Raw genomic sequence first — 19169 nt, forward strand, 5'->3', positions numbered from 1 at the left:
ATGAGCTCTTATCAATCCATGATAGAAAACAAAATGTGTCTTTCATAAAAATTGACACATTATCTTTTAATTTATATTACACGCATCAACTAGTTAGTTTCGAAAATAATGATTTTTTCTGTTAGCTGAATGTATAATATCGGATATAAGTGTAAGCGACAACTTATTTAAACTCAAATGTGAAGGTAAGAAAATAAAATGCACTCTTATTTCTAAAAACTTGAATGTTCCTAAACCAATCACATGGGGATTGACAAACTAAATGCCCACAAATGATTAGAAGAAGTGAAAACATGTATTCGTCTTCACTTATTCTTATCTAGAAATAAAGACAAATGACTTTTTAGACAAATGGCTCGATATTGTGACATGTGACTTCATTAAAAACTTATGCGGCTAAAACTCAGTGAGGCAAAACTCTAAATGAAGAGTACCGTTTCAACATCAATGTTGGACTTGCCATTATCTATCAGTTGTTGAAAAGAAACAGAAAAGCTACACTAGCTAGTTGGCATCTAATGAATTTGTCTCTCTTCTCAGAAAAATAATAATAAATCCGAAGTTGTATCCAAATATACCTTACAATTTTAGAATAATATGATAAGTTGGAAGAACAAAGATGAAGTATTAGTTATTGGGTGCGGCTATTGCCACCCTACCATTTTCTTTGTTCACCCTACTTGCTCATTACACCCTACATTTTAATTTTAATTATTAAATTTACTTATGTAACCCATTTCTATTTCCAAGAATATCGTTATATGACATATCCAATTAAAAGAATTTTTTTTTAATGAAAATCTAGCATTTAATTTATACCAATAAAAAAACTATAATATATTAAAGTTTCCTAACAAAATCATAATTTAATTTACTTCCATTTTTTTTTTTTAAATTTCTTTCTGCTTCAATGTTTCATCTATTTCAATCTATGTCAAAAGATTAGTAAGTTAACAACTATGAGCAATTAAGAAGATATTTAGATTTTTCTTTCGTGTTTTAAATTTTTACTTTCAGTATTCACAAAAAGTATTGCAAAAAAATGATCTCTTCTCTGTGAGGGACAGGAACGCGCCACCCGCGCTCGAATTTTGGTCGAGGTTTAGCCAAGGTTCTCTCGTCCGGCGGCACTCCACGTCGGTGGGGCTTGCCTCGGCGTCGCTATGAGGCTGCCGGACGGGTGTTGATGGTCTAGGGTCCTCTGGCTTCTAGGATCTGCAGTGGCTCTAAGTCTGATAGCATGATTTTGCTTTGTTTGGTTCGAAGCTTCTCCATGGTGGGAGTCATGACGTCGGGGTCAAGGGGCGGCGCGGGCTGGTGTTTGGGCTATTTAATAGCTGGTTTTATTTTCCTTTTTTAAGGAACTCTAGGATAGTAATTTTATTACTTTCAATAAGTCCCTAATTTTTTAGGGAGCTACGCACTTTTGTGCCTCTAGCGAATCTTCCGAAGTAGTACCGATGGAAGATTCATGCTATTTCGATGTATTTAATGTCAAATGAGTGACCTAGTTGTATGTACCACAGTGGGTACTAACACATCTTCTTGTCTGTCTATAGATGGCAGCGGAAGGGTGTGTAAGAGTCATTCTGGCTTTTGATCAATATATTGGCTATCGCCTTCTTTCAAAAAAAAAAAAAAGTATTGCAAAGATTTTAATGTAGTTGGTGCTAATGATTTTGTGAATTAAATAACGAATTCATGATGAAGAGGTAAAAAAAAAGACAAAAAAATAGTAATAAATGCAAATTTGGATGGAGAAGATGAAGATTAATGTTATCCAATGAGAAATTAAGTAATCTTTCTATTTAATTCATTGGTTATTTATTTATATTTCCTTTTTTTTTTTTTTGAACAAGGGCCGGTGCGGCTGCCCTCAAGCCTTCATAAATGAAACCGACGAATACAAGGGGGGGACATTGAGCCTAAACCCCAGATTACAATCTGCAACTAGAGTACATCCAGAAAATAAATCATGAGACGACTCTACTAAATACTTGTATTCCAATCCACACCAACTAGCAAAGAACGCGCTCCAGACGGTTCTATTTGCTTCCCAGCGGTGACACAACGGAAAGATTACTTGATCAGCAACTTTAATGCAGCAAAGCGTAATTTCCATTATACCAGCTTTCCTATCATGTTGCCACTGGAATCTACATCCAGTGGCACGTAGTCTCACCCTGCCACTAGGAGGCAGCGACCATTTGACAAAGCAAGGAACTCGCCGCCTACCTAGAGCAGACAAGGCACTTTGAGTGCACCCACAGGCACAAGGCCCGACTATCCCTACACAACGAATGCAGGGACTTATTGCTTGCAATCTGCCCAAAATAAGTAAACAAACAACAAAACAACACCCAACAACAAAATAACAACTTATAAACAAACAGCTCAACCCAACTGTCCACCAGTAAGGATCCAAAGCCCAAAGCCCGGCCCAACCTCCAACCTCCCCAAGGAATTCCAGAGCAGCAGTCCACCAATCCCACCACCATGTCCGCCGCCAACGAACCAGAGTCAGCAATCCGGAACTCCCACGTCGCCCACCAACGATCTCCACAGCCATCGGAGACCTGACCACAAGCCAGAACAGATCGCCACTGCCAGGAGATCGAAGCCCGGATCCACCTACCCCAATCAACCCAGGCAGAAGCCCGATCAAACAAAGCGATTGTGACCCCAGATCTCGCCGCCGGCCAACAACCCATCCTCTCCTGAGCCCATCAGATCGGAGTAGATCTGCCCCACCCAAGAAACACCTTGCATCCATCTTTCCCGAGTCGCGCCTAAGCCTCAGACCCCCGCTAGTGCCCACCGTAACCTCACAGGCCCGTCCGACGACAGCACCACAGGGACGCGCCGCCGGACGGAGCATTCACTCCTCAGGAAGAGACCAGCGCGTGGGGCGCGTTCTAGTTTTAAAGTATAACTAAATGGTTTTTGAGTAGCCTATTTAGAAAAGGAAAAGTTTTATTTTTCCTTACAAATTTGGATTTTAGAAAATTAATTACACTTGGATAATATAATCTTTCAATAATTCAAATGTTTGTAGGGTGAACTAAGAAAATGGTATGGTGGCAATAGACGCACCCTTAGTTATTTTAATTACCCAATTTCTAATTTATGAACCAACTAGCTAGGTTCTCTTCAATTACCAAAAAGCTCGTGTCAAGCATGACATTTTTCCGGTCAAAAATCCAGAACGAACGTGCCTTTTTGGATCAAACTCGCCCAAAAGACTGAATTGTGCCCGTTTACTAATCCTGTTGGACCTAGCAATATTTTCCAACCATCTAATATAAGCAAAATATAACAACTCTAAATTGTAGTCTTCGAAGTTGAATTTGAATATATCCATTCCTCTCGCAGAGGAAATTAAAAAGACTCGAGGTATGTAAGAAACACAACCATGACAATTAGGCCTGCCTAAAGAAACATCAAAACTGGTGCGCAAAGCATATGATAAAATAGTATACCAAAGCATCATGCTTTAAGCATGAGAATCACTTTTGGGTAATTGCATCATTACTTACATCATTAGCCAGCATGCAGACATCAAGTGCTACACTGTAATCTTCAAATCATAATTCACGAATTCGATCATAAGACATAATGAAAAGTATTCATCAATCATCATTCTTACATGAAGCTAGAAGTCTCAACATCTACAGGAAGACGCGGGGTTACAACAGAAGAAATGTGATTCCATCAGCTACTTATTACTTGATGTACAAAGCTCCCTTTGCTGAGTTGTTCTGACCAAAATTTATCACATTCACTTCACCAACTAGAAGGATGCAAGACAAAGTCCATTTTCAACAGAAGAATTCCATTTGCAATAGTTCCAGAAATTTGTTTGGCCTTAACTTCAACACTACGCAATAATACCAGATCCAAAGAAAGATTCATGATAAATGGCTTTCTGGAAACCTGAATAGGTTCTGTTTAGGCTAAATACTAGGATAGCAAGGTGAGCCTAATAAGAAACATGATTTTCTTCAAGAAGACGGAGGGGGGAATTAAGACAAAAATCAGAACTAGCAAAACTCAAAGTTCAAAAGCAGGAAGTACAACAAATGCCATCAGCTTCTTCCATTTGATAGTCTCTTAGCATACATTGGTCGGGGCATAACAAGTGAATTTAACAAGTGAATTTTTTTTTTCTCTTCTTGGCTCTAATAAATCATAGAAACTAGAGCATTACAATCTTGCAGATATATAATATGCACACCTCTAAACACTTTGATTATTGACCAGATCTTCCGAAGAAGTGTTCCATTTGCAAGCACCCTTGGGACTGCAGTCTATTTGTCTTAGCTCCATATTTGCATCTCTTTGGTCCCCGTGAATTTGACTTACTATCCTGCAATAATAAAAAAAAATCCTTACATGCTTAGCACCTGAAACATTGGTAAAAGATATACCACTATAACATTAAAATTTCATTACAAGCAAATTTTCCTGGTTCCAAGTAAATATGAGCAAAAACAATCAAATGACTTATTACAAAAGAACTGTGATTAGAACTACAAAAATAAACTTTTATATGCAGTTAGCTACTACCAGTCTGATAAAGCATTTTGGACCAGAATAAAACAAATAACACTAGATGACCTCACCAATGTTGATTGATTATGAGATCTCAGAACTTTGATTCTTCCACCTCTTCCGTCAGTTCCTACAGCAATCAAATCACTTTTATCTGCCGTTGAGTCTTGCCTTGTTACAGATCCATTGTTTACACTCTGCTTGCACCATTTTCCCAACCTGTTTGCTCCATCAAGACCAAGCAAGCCACCAGAAGAGCCTGCATCCCCTGCATTTAAGAGAGGAACTCAAAATCAAAGTTAAAATTGTATCTGGTAATGTTATTCAGGTTAATGTAACTCATCTGTACGTGAAGGAATCAAACTCAATTGACTATATGCATCAGTGATATACCTTGTCTGGGAAGTGCTTGTGTGATGGGAGATTCCTTTATAATGTTAAGCACCGGGGAGACTTCTTCTACATCATCAAGAATCACAACATCAGCAGCAGGAGACTTGGAAATATGAGTCATTTTACCAGTTATTGAGCCCAAAGGCTTGTCCAGATTTCTTAGTCTACAGACTGAAGTTTCATTGATTGAATCAGAAGCAGCCCCTGGTCTCAACATACTAGACTTCTGGCTAGTTCTATGCTCACAGAGTGGGTTTTTCACATTGGCATTTGAAAGTTCATGTCTAGTTGTGGAAAATTTTGAAGCATCATCATCAATTAAAGAGTAGGGATCTCTTTCTTCATCATCAGCACTGGTACTTGTACCATCTTTAGTAGAATTTGCATCCATAGGGCTAATGAAATTGAAGTGTACTGTCTGGCACAGTGGATCATTTGGCAAGCTTCCTATCCTATCAAATTTATGCATTGGAGCAAACTGTTTGCTTTGATCTTCTGATGAATTGTTGACGGACACAGAATCAGATTTACAACTAACATTATTCTGAATAACTCTTTCCCCTCGAGTTTCCCTTGAAGCTTTTAAAGCCCTCAAAACTTCATTGTCCTTGACTTCAACCGCACTCTCCAATTCTTGTACCCTTGTCTGATAAAGGGCACAAAATCACTAATCAGGATTCACTCATCTATATGAGAGTTACTTTAGATGATCTCATCACAAAACTCACCTTTAATGTATTCATCTTTTCTTTAGCCTTCTCTAGTTCTTCACTAGAACGAGCCTTTTCATGTGCCAGATCTCTGTGCTTTTTCATCAATTCATTGTATCTAGCCGTCATTTTTTTGGCATGGACCTGGTAAACCCTATTAGAAGTATGCGTACACAGAAACCAACATCAAACTTGAGGAAAAAAAATAAAGGTATACAAGAGTGAAATGAATAGGCAATAACTGCTCAAGTTATATTTGAGATAAGATAACTCAAACACAAGTTAAACAGGTTGCTTCATCCACACACACAAAAAAAATGATATATCTATATAAAGTTTGAAGGTCATATGGCTAACCTTTCACGCGACAACAAGGACTTTTTTAGGCTATCTATCGATTCTTTGTTGTTCACCCCATTACCAAGAGCTGCATAGTTTAAGACATCCTCTTCTTTTAGATCAAAGTCAGATACCCTGCAGTTAAATCCATGTAGCTATGTTAGGGGTAGAAAAGAAACAGATAATTGAGAGATTAATCTGATTACAATAGCTGTTGGGGCTTGGGTAATAGCCTTAAGGTAAATGTTACATTCAAATTCTTCAGTATACACAACCAAAATAACTAATAACGCAAAAGGACTCACAATTTGAATGCTGCAAGCTCCTTGGCCAATTTCATATTCTTTTCTTGCAACCTCAAGCACTCCATAGTTACTTTATCAAGCTCCTATGAAAAGATGACAAAAACTTCATAAGATTTTCCTTCTTCATAACTTGATCTACAGTATTTCATAATACAAGTAAAGAACTACAATTGACAATTTACCCCAGATTTCATACGAAGCATCCGTTCCATGGATGCTTGCTGTTTCAAGGCTTCATTCTTTGACGCCACTGCATCATTCTTTGATGCTACTTCTTTCTTTGCCTGCTCCTTGCACAAACAAAGCTGAAAAAGAAAATTGCTGCCTAAGTAAGAACCACATGAAGGAAAAGCAAGATGCTTCAATCTTAAAGAATAAATCACCGAGGATCCAGAGTTTCAATATTGTTATATGACCTTCTACTTGATTTTAACAGTTAAAGTCTCAGCTCATATTAGAGGTTCCTATTTCCTATACAGAAAACATTCAAGAAACCACAATTTCAACCCTTTTTCCGTCTTCCAGCTCAAATTCGGAAATTCCACAGATCAAGAGAGTAAAACGAAAACCCCAAATGTGTGACCTATCATAACATCAGCAATGAAACAAAAAAAAAATTGAGATCAAAATTTCTCGAAATCCTAACCCCCAGCATAATGAGAATCCAATACCTCGTCGGTGAGCTCCTTGAGACTCTGCCCCTGCCGGTCCAATGCCGAAGTAAGCACAATCGTCTTGGACTCCAACCTCTGCACCTCTTGACGCAATGCCTCGGCGTCCTCCTCCTCACACTCAGCAACCGGTCGCTGAGTGCTACTCGGATCCACCGACTGGAAATAAAGCCGGCCGGCATCGCTCGCCTTGCAGCTCTGCTTGCACACCGGGCAACTGCACTTGTTGTTCGACGAGTACTCGAACCACTGCTGCAAACTAGGGTTTTGTAGACAGGAAGAAAAAAAAAATCCGCAAATTCAGTAATGAAAATTAACGATTCGATGACGAAGGGAGAAGATTTGATGATGCGTGGAGGAAGAGATGTTACCAGAGCTCGTGGAAGACGTGGCCGCAGATGGAGATGGATTGGAGATCCTCGGAGACGGGGTTGAGGTCTTCGTAGCAGATGGAGCAGATGGTTTTGGCGAAGGCGGTGTTGGAATTGGTCATATCGCTCCTACGGCTCTCTCTGTGGTTCCGCCATTAGGTCTGAAACTGTTTCTGGGTTTTAGGGATTTTTTTTTTTTTTTTTTTTGTCGGGAAAATGGAGCGGAATTTGAAATGGTGAGCGGACTGAGCGGGAAGGGCGATGGAAGAGGAGGGAAAAACATTTTGAGAGAAATTGACATTTGAGAACGGTAAAATATTTTCGCCTGTCTCCGAAGCACGTGCAAACCACGTGAATTTCTGGGGGGAAAAAATCACAAGTTTGGTTTAGAAATGTGATGAATCATGAATGCAAAAATTTGCCTATACACCGTCGGTGTAAGTGACCTAGTACCTATTTGGTGATCTGAGTTCTTGACATTTGAAGTTTACTTTTCTTTTTTTTTAATAACTAAAAATTGGACTTGACGTTATTCAGTTATGCATTCCTCTTGGTGCAAGTGCATGTCGATGCTTTGAATCCCTTCTCGCTTTTGAGTGACTGTAAGTGACAAGTGCATCTAACAACTGAGAATAAGTTGCACATTTAAAGTCGTTATAATCTCATAGTATATATGACTAAAATACATTTATTTCTTACAGTCTCTAAAAAATTGTCTCGACATATAAACACTACACCCAATATAGAGGTGGTCTATAATTGAAGGTCCAGATTGATGACCTGTTAGTCTGTTACCTGGATCGTAACTAATTAGTAATTACCTGGATGTTAGTCTGTTATATATATATACATACAGTCTGGCTACAGTGCGGACGTCCGTACAGTGTGGACAGTATGGATTTCCCGTTTTCCCCCACTTTTCGATCACATTTTCACATCTTAACCGTTCAGTTTTTAGGTCCTAATGTATAGATCACCTCTGCAAAATTTCAGCCAATTTGGTGATCGTTAAGGCATCTAAAACTACAAATTACAACAATGTACACAAACGGTTCCGGTTCGACAGATTCAGTTCATTCGTGTAAATTGCAGTTTTGGATGCCTTAACGATTACCAAATTGGTTTAAATTTTGCAGAGATAATCTATACATTAGAACCTAAAAACTGAACGGTTAAGATCAAAATATGTGATCAGAAAGTAGGTGAAAACCGGAAATTCGTACCGAAATTTCGGTACGGACGTCCGCACCTGAGAAAAATCCTATATATATATATATATATATTTATTTATTTATTTATTTTTTTTTAACAATTATCAAGTTATTATCCAATCTAATTTTGGCTTAACCTTTTACGTTGCTACATATATGTAAAATTTAAGAGGTTATGTGCAAGACACAAAAAAAATTGCTGGATGAATGCACATGGAACGCTAATACCGTAAAGCCGTTCTCAATGACTTCCTCCACAAAGCAGTGTAAGGAACAAACTAGTGATTTCAAAATAATACTATTCGGACTGCAATCAAGAAACACAACTTAGTGCAACAAATTCATCACTGGTACCATTTACAAAAGGGCAAAAACCATCAAATCATCGAATGAAACTTGCAACCCTAGCAAATAAATTAGAGATCTAAAAACTAGTGTCTTCCAGGTCCTCTCCTATTTGTACCTTCAAAATATACACTCAACAAAATGGAAAAGAGAAACAATATGCAGTTCAATGATCTGTCCAAAGATGAGCTCTTTAACCAGACCAATAATCCAATTTAAACCGGTTCCCCTGCTTGATGTCTGTGCCTCCAAATAATTTCAACTCGGTGTGTCAGTTTCCTCATCTCTGGAGCACCTTGATGCCACACAACATTGGGAGGTCATATTTAGTCAACATACAGCTCCTGAATCAACCTGAGCTTGCCCACAAGGAACTAAGTCTGGAAGCAAGTTTTGCACTCTTGTAGTCATCTCTAAGCTCAATAAACCTGATTTAGTATCCAAATCAAAATTGTATCAGAACAAATGGATTATTTTCTGAAAAAAAAAAAAAAAAGATGAGAGATCATTAAGAAATAAAGCTTCATGCTTATCAGCATGTTTTGAAAACAGAGAAATTTGGAAAATTCTTCATCAACTGCAAATTATTCATCGTCTTTAATGGGAAGATAAACTGAGCTTCAATATGTGTGTGGTCTACACTTTTTTTTTAAGAGTGAAGTGTTACCTCTGTGCATCTTTCCGTATACTGGGGGTACCCTCAAACAGAGTTGAGAGACTTTCAGGAGCAACAATAAAGACATTGGCCATTCTGCAGATGAAAGCTCATCATACATTCATGTTCAAAAACCAAAATGGGTGGAACTGGAAATACAGCAATTTCAAGGAAACTCACATGCCAAGCAATTCAAATTTTTCATCAACAGAAGGAGCATTAAAACTCCGCACAAATTCTCCATATTCAGTTATGTCACGCTTCAGCCGTAATCCTCCACTGAGAAAGGGAAACAAATTGAACTCATCAATTAATGTGAACATTCAACTGACCTAGTTTAGCAGGTCAAGAATCATGAGAAAGTCCATTTACCTGGGATTGAAAGTGAACTTCTGCCAATGTGTTAGTAGCCCTTTATGCAAGCGATTTCCCTGGCAAACATTCAACATAATTTAAGTTCAAATGTGATGGTGTCATCATAACCATCTTTATTCAAAATGCCTAACCCCTATACAGCCCAAAGATATCAAGTTAAAATCACATGAACTAAAATACAGGTGTGACGAAAATGAAAAATATCATCTATGACTTATATCTTAATTGATCCAACAGTTGCCGCAGATAGTGTTAAAGGCCTTGTATCATGCAAGCATTATGCACTTTTGTCCGCTAGAAGTGTTGATACAAATTTATCATTGTATCAAGCCAGTTGAAAACATTCATCATTGTATTCATGCCCTTGCAATTATATGCAAACAAGCAATTGCACAGTGAGTTGTGCACTTGCCCGCTATTCTACAATAATCAAGTCTAGTTCTAACTCAGAGACCGCAACACATAAAAACCATCAGGAGAGACAGCAAGTACTTACTAATTCAGTCAAAAATGCTTGCTTGTTAAGACCCTCAAGTGCTGAGAATGCAGATTCTAGTATACGGGAAAGATAAGCTACAACTCTAGCCAAGAGAAAAGAAACACATTATCAACAGCGATCATTTTATTGATCAGGGTAACATATAAGCAAATTAGAAAAGAAAGAACAAGGATAAAAAAATAAATAAAAAAACTCGCTCGTTAAAATGATGTGGTCACGAACCAGAATTATGATCCTGAATTGTAAACCTATCCAGTTCAGTTGGTATCGACCAAGAAATTCTTGTTTGAATAGTCCAAAAATGGAAGCAATTACTAATCCAGTATACAGGATATTCTTGCAAGGGAAAGGAAGAATGAGAGAAGCCCCTATATAGTTGGCTGATCATTAATTATTGTAGAACTGGTTGAGAAATTAGCATATATGCTACTAGATATCCCATAAAGACGATTCAATAGTTTGACCCCAAAAAAAAAAAAAAAAAAAAAAATCAAAAACATCAGACAGACAGCTAAATGCAGGTGTCAAATTGTGGACTACAGAGCTTACTGTTAACTTCCTAAATCTCTGGTTTTTGTTCATGCCAAGCTCCATCTCCATTTAAAAAGTATAAAAAATAAAATAAAAAAGATAAATAGAGATAAAACGACTCATTTTGCAGAAGTCCTAAAAATGCAGGCATTAATTATTCATTGATTGTAACCTCGTGCAGGCATTTGTCGGCCGATGATCAGGAGCAAATCCATCTTCTGGTGATCTGTAATCTGTTGCCTTCTGTTCAGAAGAAAGTAACCGCTCCACCTGAATAGCAGGGGTTTCAAATGAAAAACATTAGAACATTGGGCAAATGACATAGGGTGAGAAGATGCACATACAGGACCCACATACATATAACCCAGCAGCCACCAAGAAGCCAAGTCATGAATATACTTAATTGTTACTACAAGGTGGAATCATTAACCAACCTACAAGCTATATAGTAGGTCAAAAATTTAGTAACTGACCTCAGCCATCACAGTTTCAATACATTGTTGAAGCCCTTTATATGCAGCACCCTCCGCACTTGACATAGCTGTTGCCATTTCTTCACATGAAGCAGCATGCGCTCCATCAACAGGGAGTAGAAGCCGAGAGATAGAATTTGAAAAATACTGAAGAGTAAAATCCCAATCAATTTAAGCGCTCAAAACATATCAGGTCATTCCATCAAGAACAACATATACACATTTAGACAATGGCAAATGGCCAACATACTTGCTGAACTATAGCCACACTGCTACCACAACGTTGTACAGCAACCATGAAAGATCTGAAACTGCTTTCACCAGCAGCAGCAGCAGCTTCTGCCTACACATCAGCCATTCATATTCCTTAGTCTACCGTATTGGAAAAACTGTGCATTTAGTTGAATCAAGTATTCTGTAGTTCACAATTTAGAATGCATCAAAAAGTATATGATCAGGTACGTACAGCAGAAGCAGCTGCAGCAGCCACCCTTCTACTCATACTAGTACCCAATACAAATCTTTCCCTTAAAGATGCAGCTTCAGTCAAGCTGTCTCTTGCTCGTTCAAGACCTTCTGTTATATATTTACTGACCTATAAAGGAAAGAAAAAGAATATCATGAATTTCATTTAAATAAAAAATCCTCAATCTGTATGTTATTTTAATGAGCAACCAACTTACTTGGCCTAGGAGGGAAGTGAACACCGATTTTACATTTGCTGCAAGGGTTGCAGGCTGAAGGGGAAAAAAAATTATATTATATAAATCTATAAAGAATAAAATGAAAAAACTAGTAATATATCTGCAACATAAAAATCTAGAATAATTGAAACCCTAAATGTATACCTAAAAGAGCAGAGTAATATATTGTTTAACCACCGTTCATATTATATTGCCCATCTCCCAATCAGTTTTATGAGGCATGTCAAAATTTCATACTTAACAATCTGCTAGAACATGTATGCACCCATGCAGGTGAATTTCCCACTCAACCACAGGGGAATGATACCTGTGTCCTTGAAGTCATTTTCTATGAATATAGGTATTTAAGATACCTCATAAGAATCTCCAATTTCATGTTAAACAAAGTAACTTTATGAATGCATGTTAATGAGATATAATAAAGAGTTGAAGTGTAAACACCAACCCACATAGAGGAGGACAGAGAAAATACTAGACAACAATGGCAAACATTCAAAAGAAAACTTGGGAAAAAAAAATTATAATAACTTTAGAAGATACTGAGCAAATAATTTCCTCAATCCCAAGTGAATCAGATTATCAGATACATATTTAAAACTCTTGAGTAGAAAATGTATATAGTGCAAGAACAGATATTACTTGGGATGAGAACAGAGTGCATCTGGTAATTGCTTCTTCATTCCAACGAACAAACTCTGTCACAACAGTGACAGATATTTGCTGGTTGGAAGATGCTACTGCTGCCCCTTTTGAGCGCCCGATTGTTCCACTTGATTCAGATGTCTGCTGACTTTCAGCACGTAGTTCTGCCATCTGCGCAGCATATACATGTTAATCATTGTTACCAACACAGAATGATAGCTGGAGCTTGATTGAATAATAATGCATTTGATGCAAACCTTAGCTTGATATAGTTGTTTAAGAGAGGCCTGCTCATGTTCAGGATATCCATCCTTGTGAGCAGAAAACAAAGACTCTGTGAGGCCTGAAACATCAGATAAAGTTTCTATGAAGATCCCATATTGATAAGTAGAAAAAAGCAGTTTCATTCAACCAAAGCAAATATGAATAGTAACCAAAAATGCTAATATTCCTATTTTGTAAGAACTGGCTAGTAAAAATTTGTCAGCCGTGAGACTAGAATTTGTTACATAATGTGATTTCTGATCTTTTTATTAAAATTAAACATAGAAATTTTTTGGAAGAAAAAAGGCAGAAGGCAGGTTCATTTGAGGTACAGGAACCCCAATACAGAACCATCAAATTAGAACCCCGCTGCCCCTAACCACAGCAAAAGTAGACATGTAAATTCCTAAAAAACCCTGGCATCTTGAGGTAATGCCTATTTCCCAAACACTTGCTCTTTTTCCCTTTTTGTTTTTGCTTTGTTTTGTCTTTTTTATTTTTTCAGCTGGTAAAAAACATTGTCGACATCATGACCCTTCATTCACCATCACCATAATATCCACACTAGTATTCCCATGAGAAGCAAATCCACTTAAAGAGAGACCTCAAAAGGTTAATTCATTACCCTCGACATCCAAGTCACCACATCCCACGGCTCGCAGGTCCTTAGCAAGATCTTGCGTCTTCTCATATGCCACCGCTAGCATTCTAAGATACTGCAGTCACAGGTAAAAAAATAAGTAAAATGAAGAACTACACGAACATTTTGTAAGCAAGGAAGGAACTGCCCAGGTAGTTTTACTCACTAATAGAAGGCCCCCTTCTTCCATAGGAGGTAGGTTCACGAGAGATGGTTTTACCAATAATTTGTCCAATAAAGCTGTAATTCTCTGCTCTAAAACTCGCTACACCAAAAAACAGAATATTAAAAACATGAAGCTGAAAATGGAGAAGAAATATAAAATAGAAGGGGTCCTGCATGGTACCTGAACTAAGATTGACATAACTTCATTAGGAGAAGGGAATACAGCCATAATTGTTGCTGCTTCCTTCCGTACAGTATCTGCAAAAGAAACAAAAATATAACAAATATATTGAAGAATTCCACCTCTCGATTTCAATCAATGACCATTCTTTAACCTGTGATTTCTTTGTACAAGGAAGAAAGTCCACGAGAAACATTGCTAGGACTAGCCTGGGAACCCTCGTCACCAAGAACCAATCTGGTATCTGCATTCATGACTTCCACGTCAATAAACATTGGACGTGTTGCCACATAATGTTGCATGGCACTAGTTCCCCTGTTAAACTGCATCACAATATAAATTAACAATATAAGGAAAATGGATTCATGAAATGAATAAAATCCTTAGACCTATCTCATTCACTGTGACATTTGGTTTTATGTGTGGGTGTGGGTGTGGGTGTGGGTGTGGGTGTGAGATAGAGAGAGAGAGAGAGAGAGGCCATATGTTTAGGATTTTTTTTTTTTTTTTACAATATATGTTTAGGAGTTCAATGCTAAATACAATGGTACATGTTTAGCACATTCTATATACTAGGCATATTTAGGTGTTTAGGCCATGGAGTTTAGGTCTACCTGAGATAAAATTTTAGCACATTCTGCCATGGTAGACAAATCTCTTCTCTGTGATGCGGCATCAAATCGAGCTAGCAGTCTGTTCTCCAATTCTATTACGGTAAAAAAAGAAACAAAGAAAAATAAAAAAAAAGAACTTGATTAAAATATATTCCATAAAGTTTGTAAGAGACTGAACGAAAAGCTTCCCCTACCAAGACTTTTAACTGTAGTCCCAGAAATTTTTGATGAAATCATTAAAGAGGTGAGCCATCCATAGCTTTTTTTTTTTTTTTGAATAAAATACCGGGAAGGGTTGTTGGATAAGGAAACCATAAAAAATAATAATAATAAATAAAAAAGAACGAAAGAAATAGGCTAGAGACCAGAAAATAACTGCTGTGGGGACACAGAGAATTCAAAGATTGCATGTAGACCATGGTACAAAATTACTCAGTGAAATGAGACATAGCATGTTTAAGACTATAGTCTATGTAATCATACCGTTACAGTACTCCTGAAGATTAGCAACTGCAACTTCTAATCCTCTGCTAGCGGCTGCATTGCCCATGACCGATGGTACAGTTCTTCCAATATCTTCCTCAGCAAATGCCCCTATCATCAACAGAGGCAAGCAAGGTAATTATCACATATTGGCATATTTCCCTGAACGTTGTTTGGCAGTATGAGCCTTATCTACGATTTTATAGGCTGCTAGACACTCATGGGGGAATGTTATATTTACATATACTCATAAGGTAAAAAGGCAGCACAACTTGATGGCCACTTACCAGATTACATATTATATGATTGCATAGGAAATAATAAGTAACAGTTAAAACTTCACTGATTCAGTTCATGGAACCTACTAGCATGAGTTAGATACAAATTCATTATGGTTTCATCTACCTAAACATATATCATGGCCACAACTAAAAACAAATGACAGCTACTCAATGCCATTACTCCCCTTTCCAGAGAAAAGAGGAACAGGACGGGGGGAGAGAGAGTGAAAGAGAGATGATCTTAATATTTTGCCATAATAAAATAACAACAGCTGTTTGATAAAATAATGTCATCTTACGCAGTTTTTGTGCAATTTTAGCAGCCTCTGCAACACGACTGTCATCGGAAAATAGAGGTGAAAGTTCCATTAGATCGCCTGGGCTGCTATTAAACTCCATCAAGTACTGCAAGAATAAGTGGCAACATTGTGTTAACTGTTAACTTACTACCAAAAAAGGGTAGAACACACTAAATGTTCCGTGACTACCTTTATGAGCTCTATTGATTGACTAGCAGTTTCCCGCTGAGCATCTGCACTCTGACAAGGAAAATCCAAATAATTACAAACATAAATTACTAAACTTTAATGAAATAATGGTTAGAGTGGTCTCAATTACAACTTTGGAAGCAAACAGTCCATTAGCAATCAAGCATAGGACAAACTTCACCTGTAGATGATCTCCTATTTTTGCAGCAGTCTGTCCAACACTTGATATACGTGAATCCAACCTGGCAAAGCTACCAAACAAGCCGTCTACTCCTTTTTCAAGCTGACAAATAATATGTAATCTAATACAGTCAAATTTGTAATTCAATATCCAAGTCAGATGCATCTAATGCTTGAAACTGAAACCACTGAATAGATATCCTCACTTAACTTGTAGATAGCTTAAATGTTTTTGCACTAGGATTGGTGGAATACCACATTATAGTGGTATACAATCAGTTTTATCAGACTAGAACGAGAAGCATTTTATCTTAGTTTCATGAATTCCTCACATATCATACTCATTGAATAAAAATAGGTGAAGGGCCAGGTGCAATAATTTCCATATCACTAAAGATGGGAAACATTATTCACAGAGCTACAATGTTATTGCTGGAGAGTGCATGAAGTCCAACCCCAATATGCATGCAGTGATAAAATATTGTATGAGCTCTGACAATAACAGCCTAGTTAGAAAGATGTGGTGGAAACTATTGCAACTTTAGATCTTTGGTAAGGACCACTGCCTTTTCTTGGAATGCAGTGTGAAGAACATTTTTGAGATATATTAACATAAAATGTAAGGCCTCTGCTAACTAACCTCAGTAAGTGTCTTGCGGAGATATATTAACATAAAATGTAAGGCCTCTGCCAACTAACCTCAGTAAGTGTCTTGCGGTGCTTAGAATCTTGTACAGAAACATCCTTCTTAAGATTTAATAGCTTTCCATCAATCTTCAACAGGAAGAATGGCAAATCAGCAACTTAAAAAAAAGATGGAAATGAACTTGTAAGTCCCATATTTACACTGTTCCTGACATACCTGTGTCTGGAGATCAACCAACTCTTTACAAGAATCCTTGAACAGAGATAAGATCTTATCTACTTCTGGAAATAAAGGGTCAGACACTCCCTGCGCAAATCTTGTTGCATCTGACGGGGCTCGCATATGTCCATTTGGCAAAGAGTCAGTCCCGCTGATGTTGCTATGACCCTCAGATGAATCTGTTTCATCTTCTTGAAAGGATGGGAGGAGATCATTTACCAGGTTTCCAAACAATGCATCAAATGAAAATTCACCCTACAAGTTTAAAGAATTTTAGTCCTCAGTTTACCTAAATTCCCAGCTGTAAAACAAAAATTACAAAAATCTCATATTTTCATTCTTCTTTTTTCCCACCTTAAAGTCGTCTATGTCCAAGATGAGTGGAAGTGAGCTAACTGATGAATTTTTCGCACGTCTGTCGCTCTTGATTCCATCTCTACTCTCTTTCATCTAGTTCAAGAAAAACCAAATAATGTAACAGAATGAATAAATTCGCCACTAAAACTCACAACAGTCAACATCCAGCGAAAACTTCCATCCATTACAGGCAGACTAACCACAATATTCAGTCAACAGCCAAAGTTCAGTAGCTCAAACAACAAAGTAACTCAACGCTACAATATACCCAACTCTTAAGCTAGGCTCAACTCAAATGTGCATATTTCTGCAGTCACATAATATAAGCATCCCTACTTTTACACACTATATATAGCATCTAGGCTAAAAGCTAATCACTTTAACTGTCAATGGAGCACAAAGACCAAAATTTCGGTGCCACCATTGTAACCAAATGAATTTGCAAAATCCGAAACATCAGAACCCTAAGGACACATTAATTCACTTAGCATAGACTTTTCTAATGACTCCATTCCAGTTTTCCATTGGTTTCCTTCACAAATTAAAAAAAAAGTAAAAATCACAAAACTCACCATCCGATTCAATTCAGAGCTCAATTGTCACAGTAAACTCTCATTCAAACCCCGAAAATCAAACAAATTACTAAACATTTTCTACATTTCGCTCCAAGCTAAAGCTCAAATCGATAACTACAGCTCCTAATTTTGCAGTTTCTAAAATTTAAAATATATATATATATACAGAAATATCAAATCCAAAGAAAAATCGAAACAAATCCGGAAACGAATAGTGCACCTCTATTGGAATTGAGAGAGTAGCAGAGACTCGGAGTTCGCCTCTTTCTTCTTCGCTTGGTTTTTGGTTGGGTTAGATCGAGAGCCAGAGAGAGAAATAGTTCTTGGAACGAAGACTACGATGAATATTAAAGACCTAAAGTGACGATTTTACCCTAGTAATGTGGTACAGATATGGAATTGATCGAGGGTGAAATTGAGAATTCGAATACTTCAGGACAAACAGAGCTGGAACAATGTAGCTTTGATTTTTATTTTTATTATTTTGCCAATTTGTTTGTATTTTGGTTTCTTGTTTTTAACTGATTCGGTTACCTGCCCGTCTTTGAGAAAAATTACTAGTGTTTGTGCTTCCTTGAAAGCAAAGAATTTGCCTTGATCAAGCAAAGTTGTCAATTTGTATCTAATCGTTGTCAATTCGATTTTTACTCCATAACAAGATAGAAATTTGGTTTCAATTTATGGATTAAGACGCAAGTTAAAATAATGCTATATGGTAGAGTTTTCGATTAAGTTAATGGACTAAGAGCATCTCCAACAGAGTACTTATTTCAAAAAAAAAATTGAAATTTAACTAATTTTAGGCTAAGTTTGATCTCCAGCAGACTAGCTAAACAAAAGCTAAATTTAGCTTTAGCTAAAAGACCTAGCTATATTTAGCTAGAGAAAAGAGAAATTTAACTTGAGATTTAGGTATTCTGCTAGAGCATAACTCAATATTCAACTAGCTATATTCTAATTTTAGCTACTTTTAGCTATGAAGATAGCTATCACTGTTGGAGATGCTCTAAGCCCAATTTGGGACTAAGTAAGCAACTTATTGCAAGCTACTACTTGTAGATGAGGTGTCCAATGTTTTATGCTATAGAACATGATGCTAGGTGGTTTTTCTATTTTGGTTCTTATATGTGACTCTGACCGTTTGACTAATGTCATCTTGTTATATTCTCATTCAAGAGAGTCATTCTAATGATGATCATTATAATGAGGACTACTTGAAAACTTTTGTGTTAGACCCACTTTTTTATCACATTTCTGCAAATCAATTGTTAGATATTTAGATATTTATGTGTAGATCATTT

General features: G+C 37.2%; 2 protein-coding genes across 3 annotated transcripts; both read right to left on the reverse strand.

The window, feature by feature from the left end:
• Nucleotides 1-4071: 4071 nt before the first annotated feature.
• Nucleotides 4072-7533, reverse strand: LOC133717431 (uncharacterized). Its single transcript, XM_062144141.1, has 9 exons — nucleotides 7341-7533; nucleotides 6970-7228; nucleotides 6481-6603; nucleotides 6299-6381; nucleotides 6012-6128; nucleotides 5673-5808; nucleotides 4945-5590; nucleotides 4623-4819; nucleotides 4072-4366 (listed from the first exon to the last, which is right to left on the reverse strand). The coding sequence occupies exons 1-9, from the start codon at nucleotides 7460-7462 to the stop codon at nucleotides 4250-4252; spliced, it is 1800 nt and encodes a 599-aa protein (XP_062000125.1). The 5' UTR covers nucleotides 7463-7533; the 3' UTR covers nucleotides 4072-4249.
• Nucleotides 7534-8818: 1285 nt separating this feature from the next.
• LOC133714918 (exocyst complex component SEC10b) lies at nucleotides 8819-18233 on the reverse strand. Of its 2 annotated transcripts, XM_062141200.1 has the most exons (25): nucleotides 18089-18233; nucleotides 17291-17386; nucleotides 16934-17191; nucleotides 16771-16845; nucleotides 16073-16174; nucleotides 15892-15942; nucleotides 15703-15808; nucleotides 15123-15233; nucleotides 14640-14731; nucleotides 14180-14348; nucleotides 14026-14102; nucleotides 13846-13944; nucleotides 13665-13755; nucleotides 13033-13118; nucleotides 12773-12946; nucleotides 12113-12166; nucleotides 11896-12024; nucleotides 11680-11772; nucleotides 11430-11576; nucleotides 11129-11226; nucleotides 10423-10507; nucleotides 9924-9982; nucleotides 9732-9830; nucleotides 9564-9647; nucleotides 8819-9324 (listed from the first exon to the last, which is right to left on the reverse strand). In XM_062141200.1, the coding sequence occupies exons 2-25, from the start codon at nucleotides 17384-17386 to the stop codon at nucleotides 9246-9248; spliced, it is 2514 nt and encodes an 837-aa protein (XP_061997184.1). In that variant the 5' UTR covers nucleotides 18089-18233; the 3' UTR covers nucleotides 8819-9245. The 2 variants fall into 2 exon arrangements, with proteins under 2 accessions (XP_061997184.1, XP_061997185.1); XM_062141201.1 differs by lacking the exons at nucleotides 17291-17386; nucleotides 18089-18233 and having other exon boundaries at nucleotides 16073-16193; nucleotides 16934-17074.
• Between the last annotated feature and the right edge of the window lie 936 nt (nucleotides 18234-19169).

This window comes from Rosa rugosa, chromosome 6 (genome assembly GCF_958449725.1).
Source record: "Rosa rugosa chromosome 6, drRosRugo1.1, whole genome shotgun sequence".
Lineage (NCBI taxonomy): Eukaryota > Viridiplantae > Streptophyta > Magnoliopsida > Rosales > Rosaceae > Rosa > Rosa rugosa.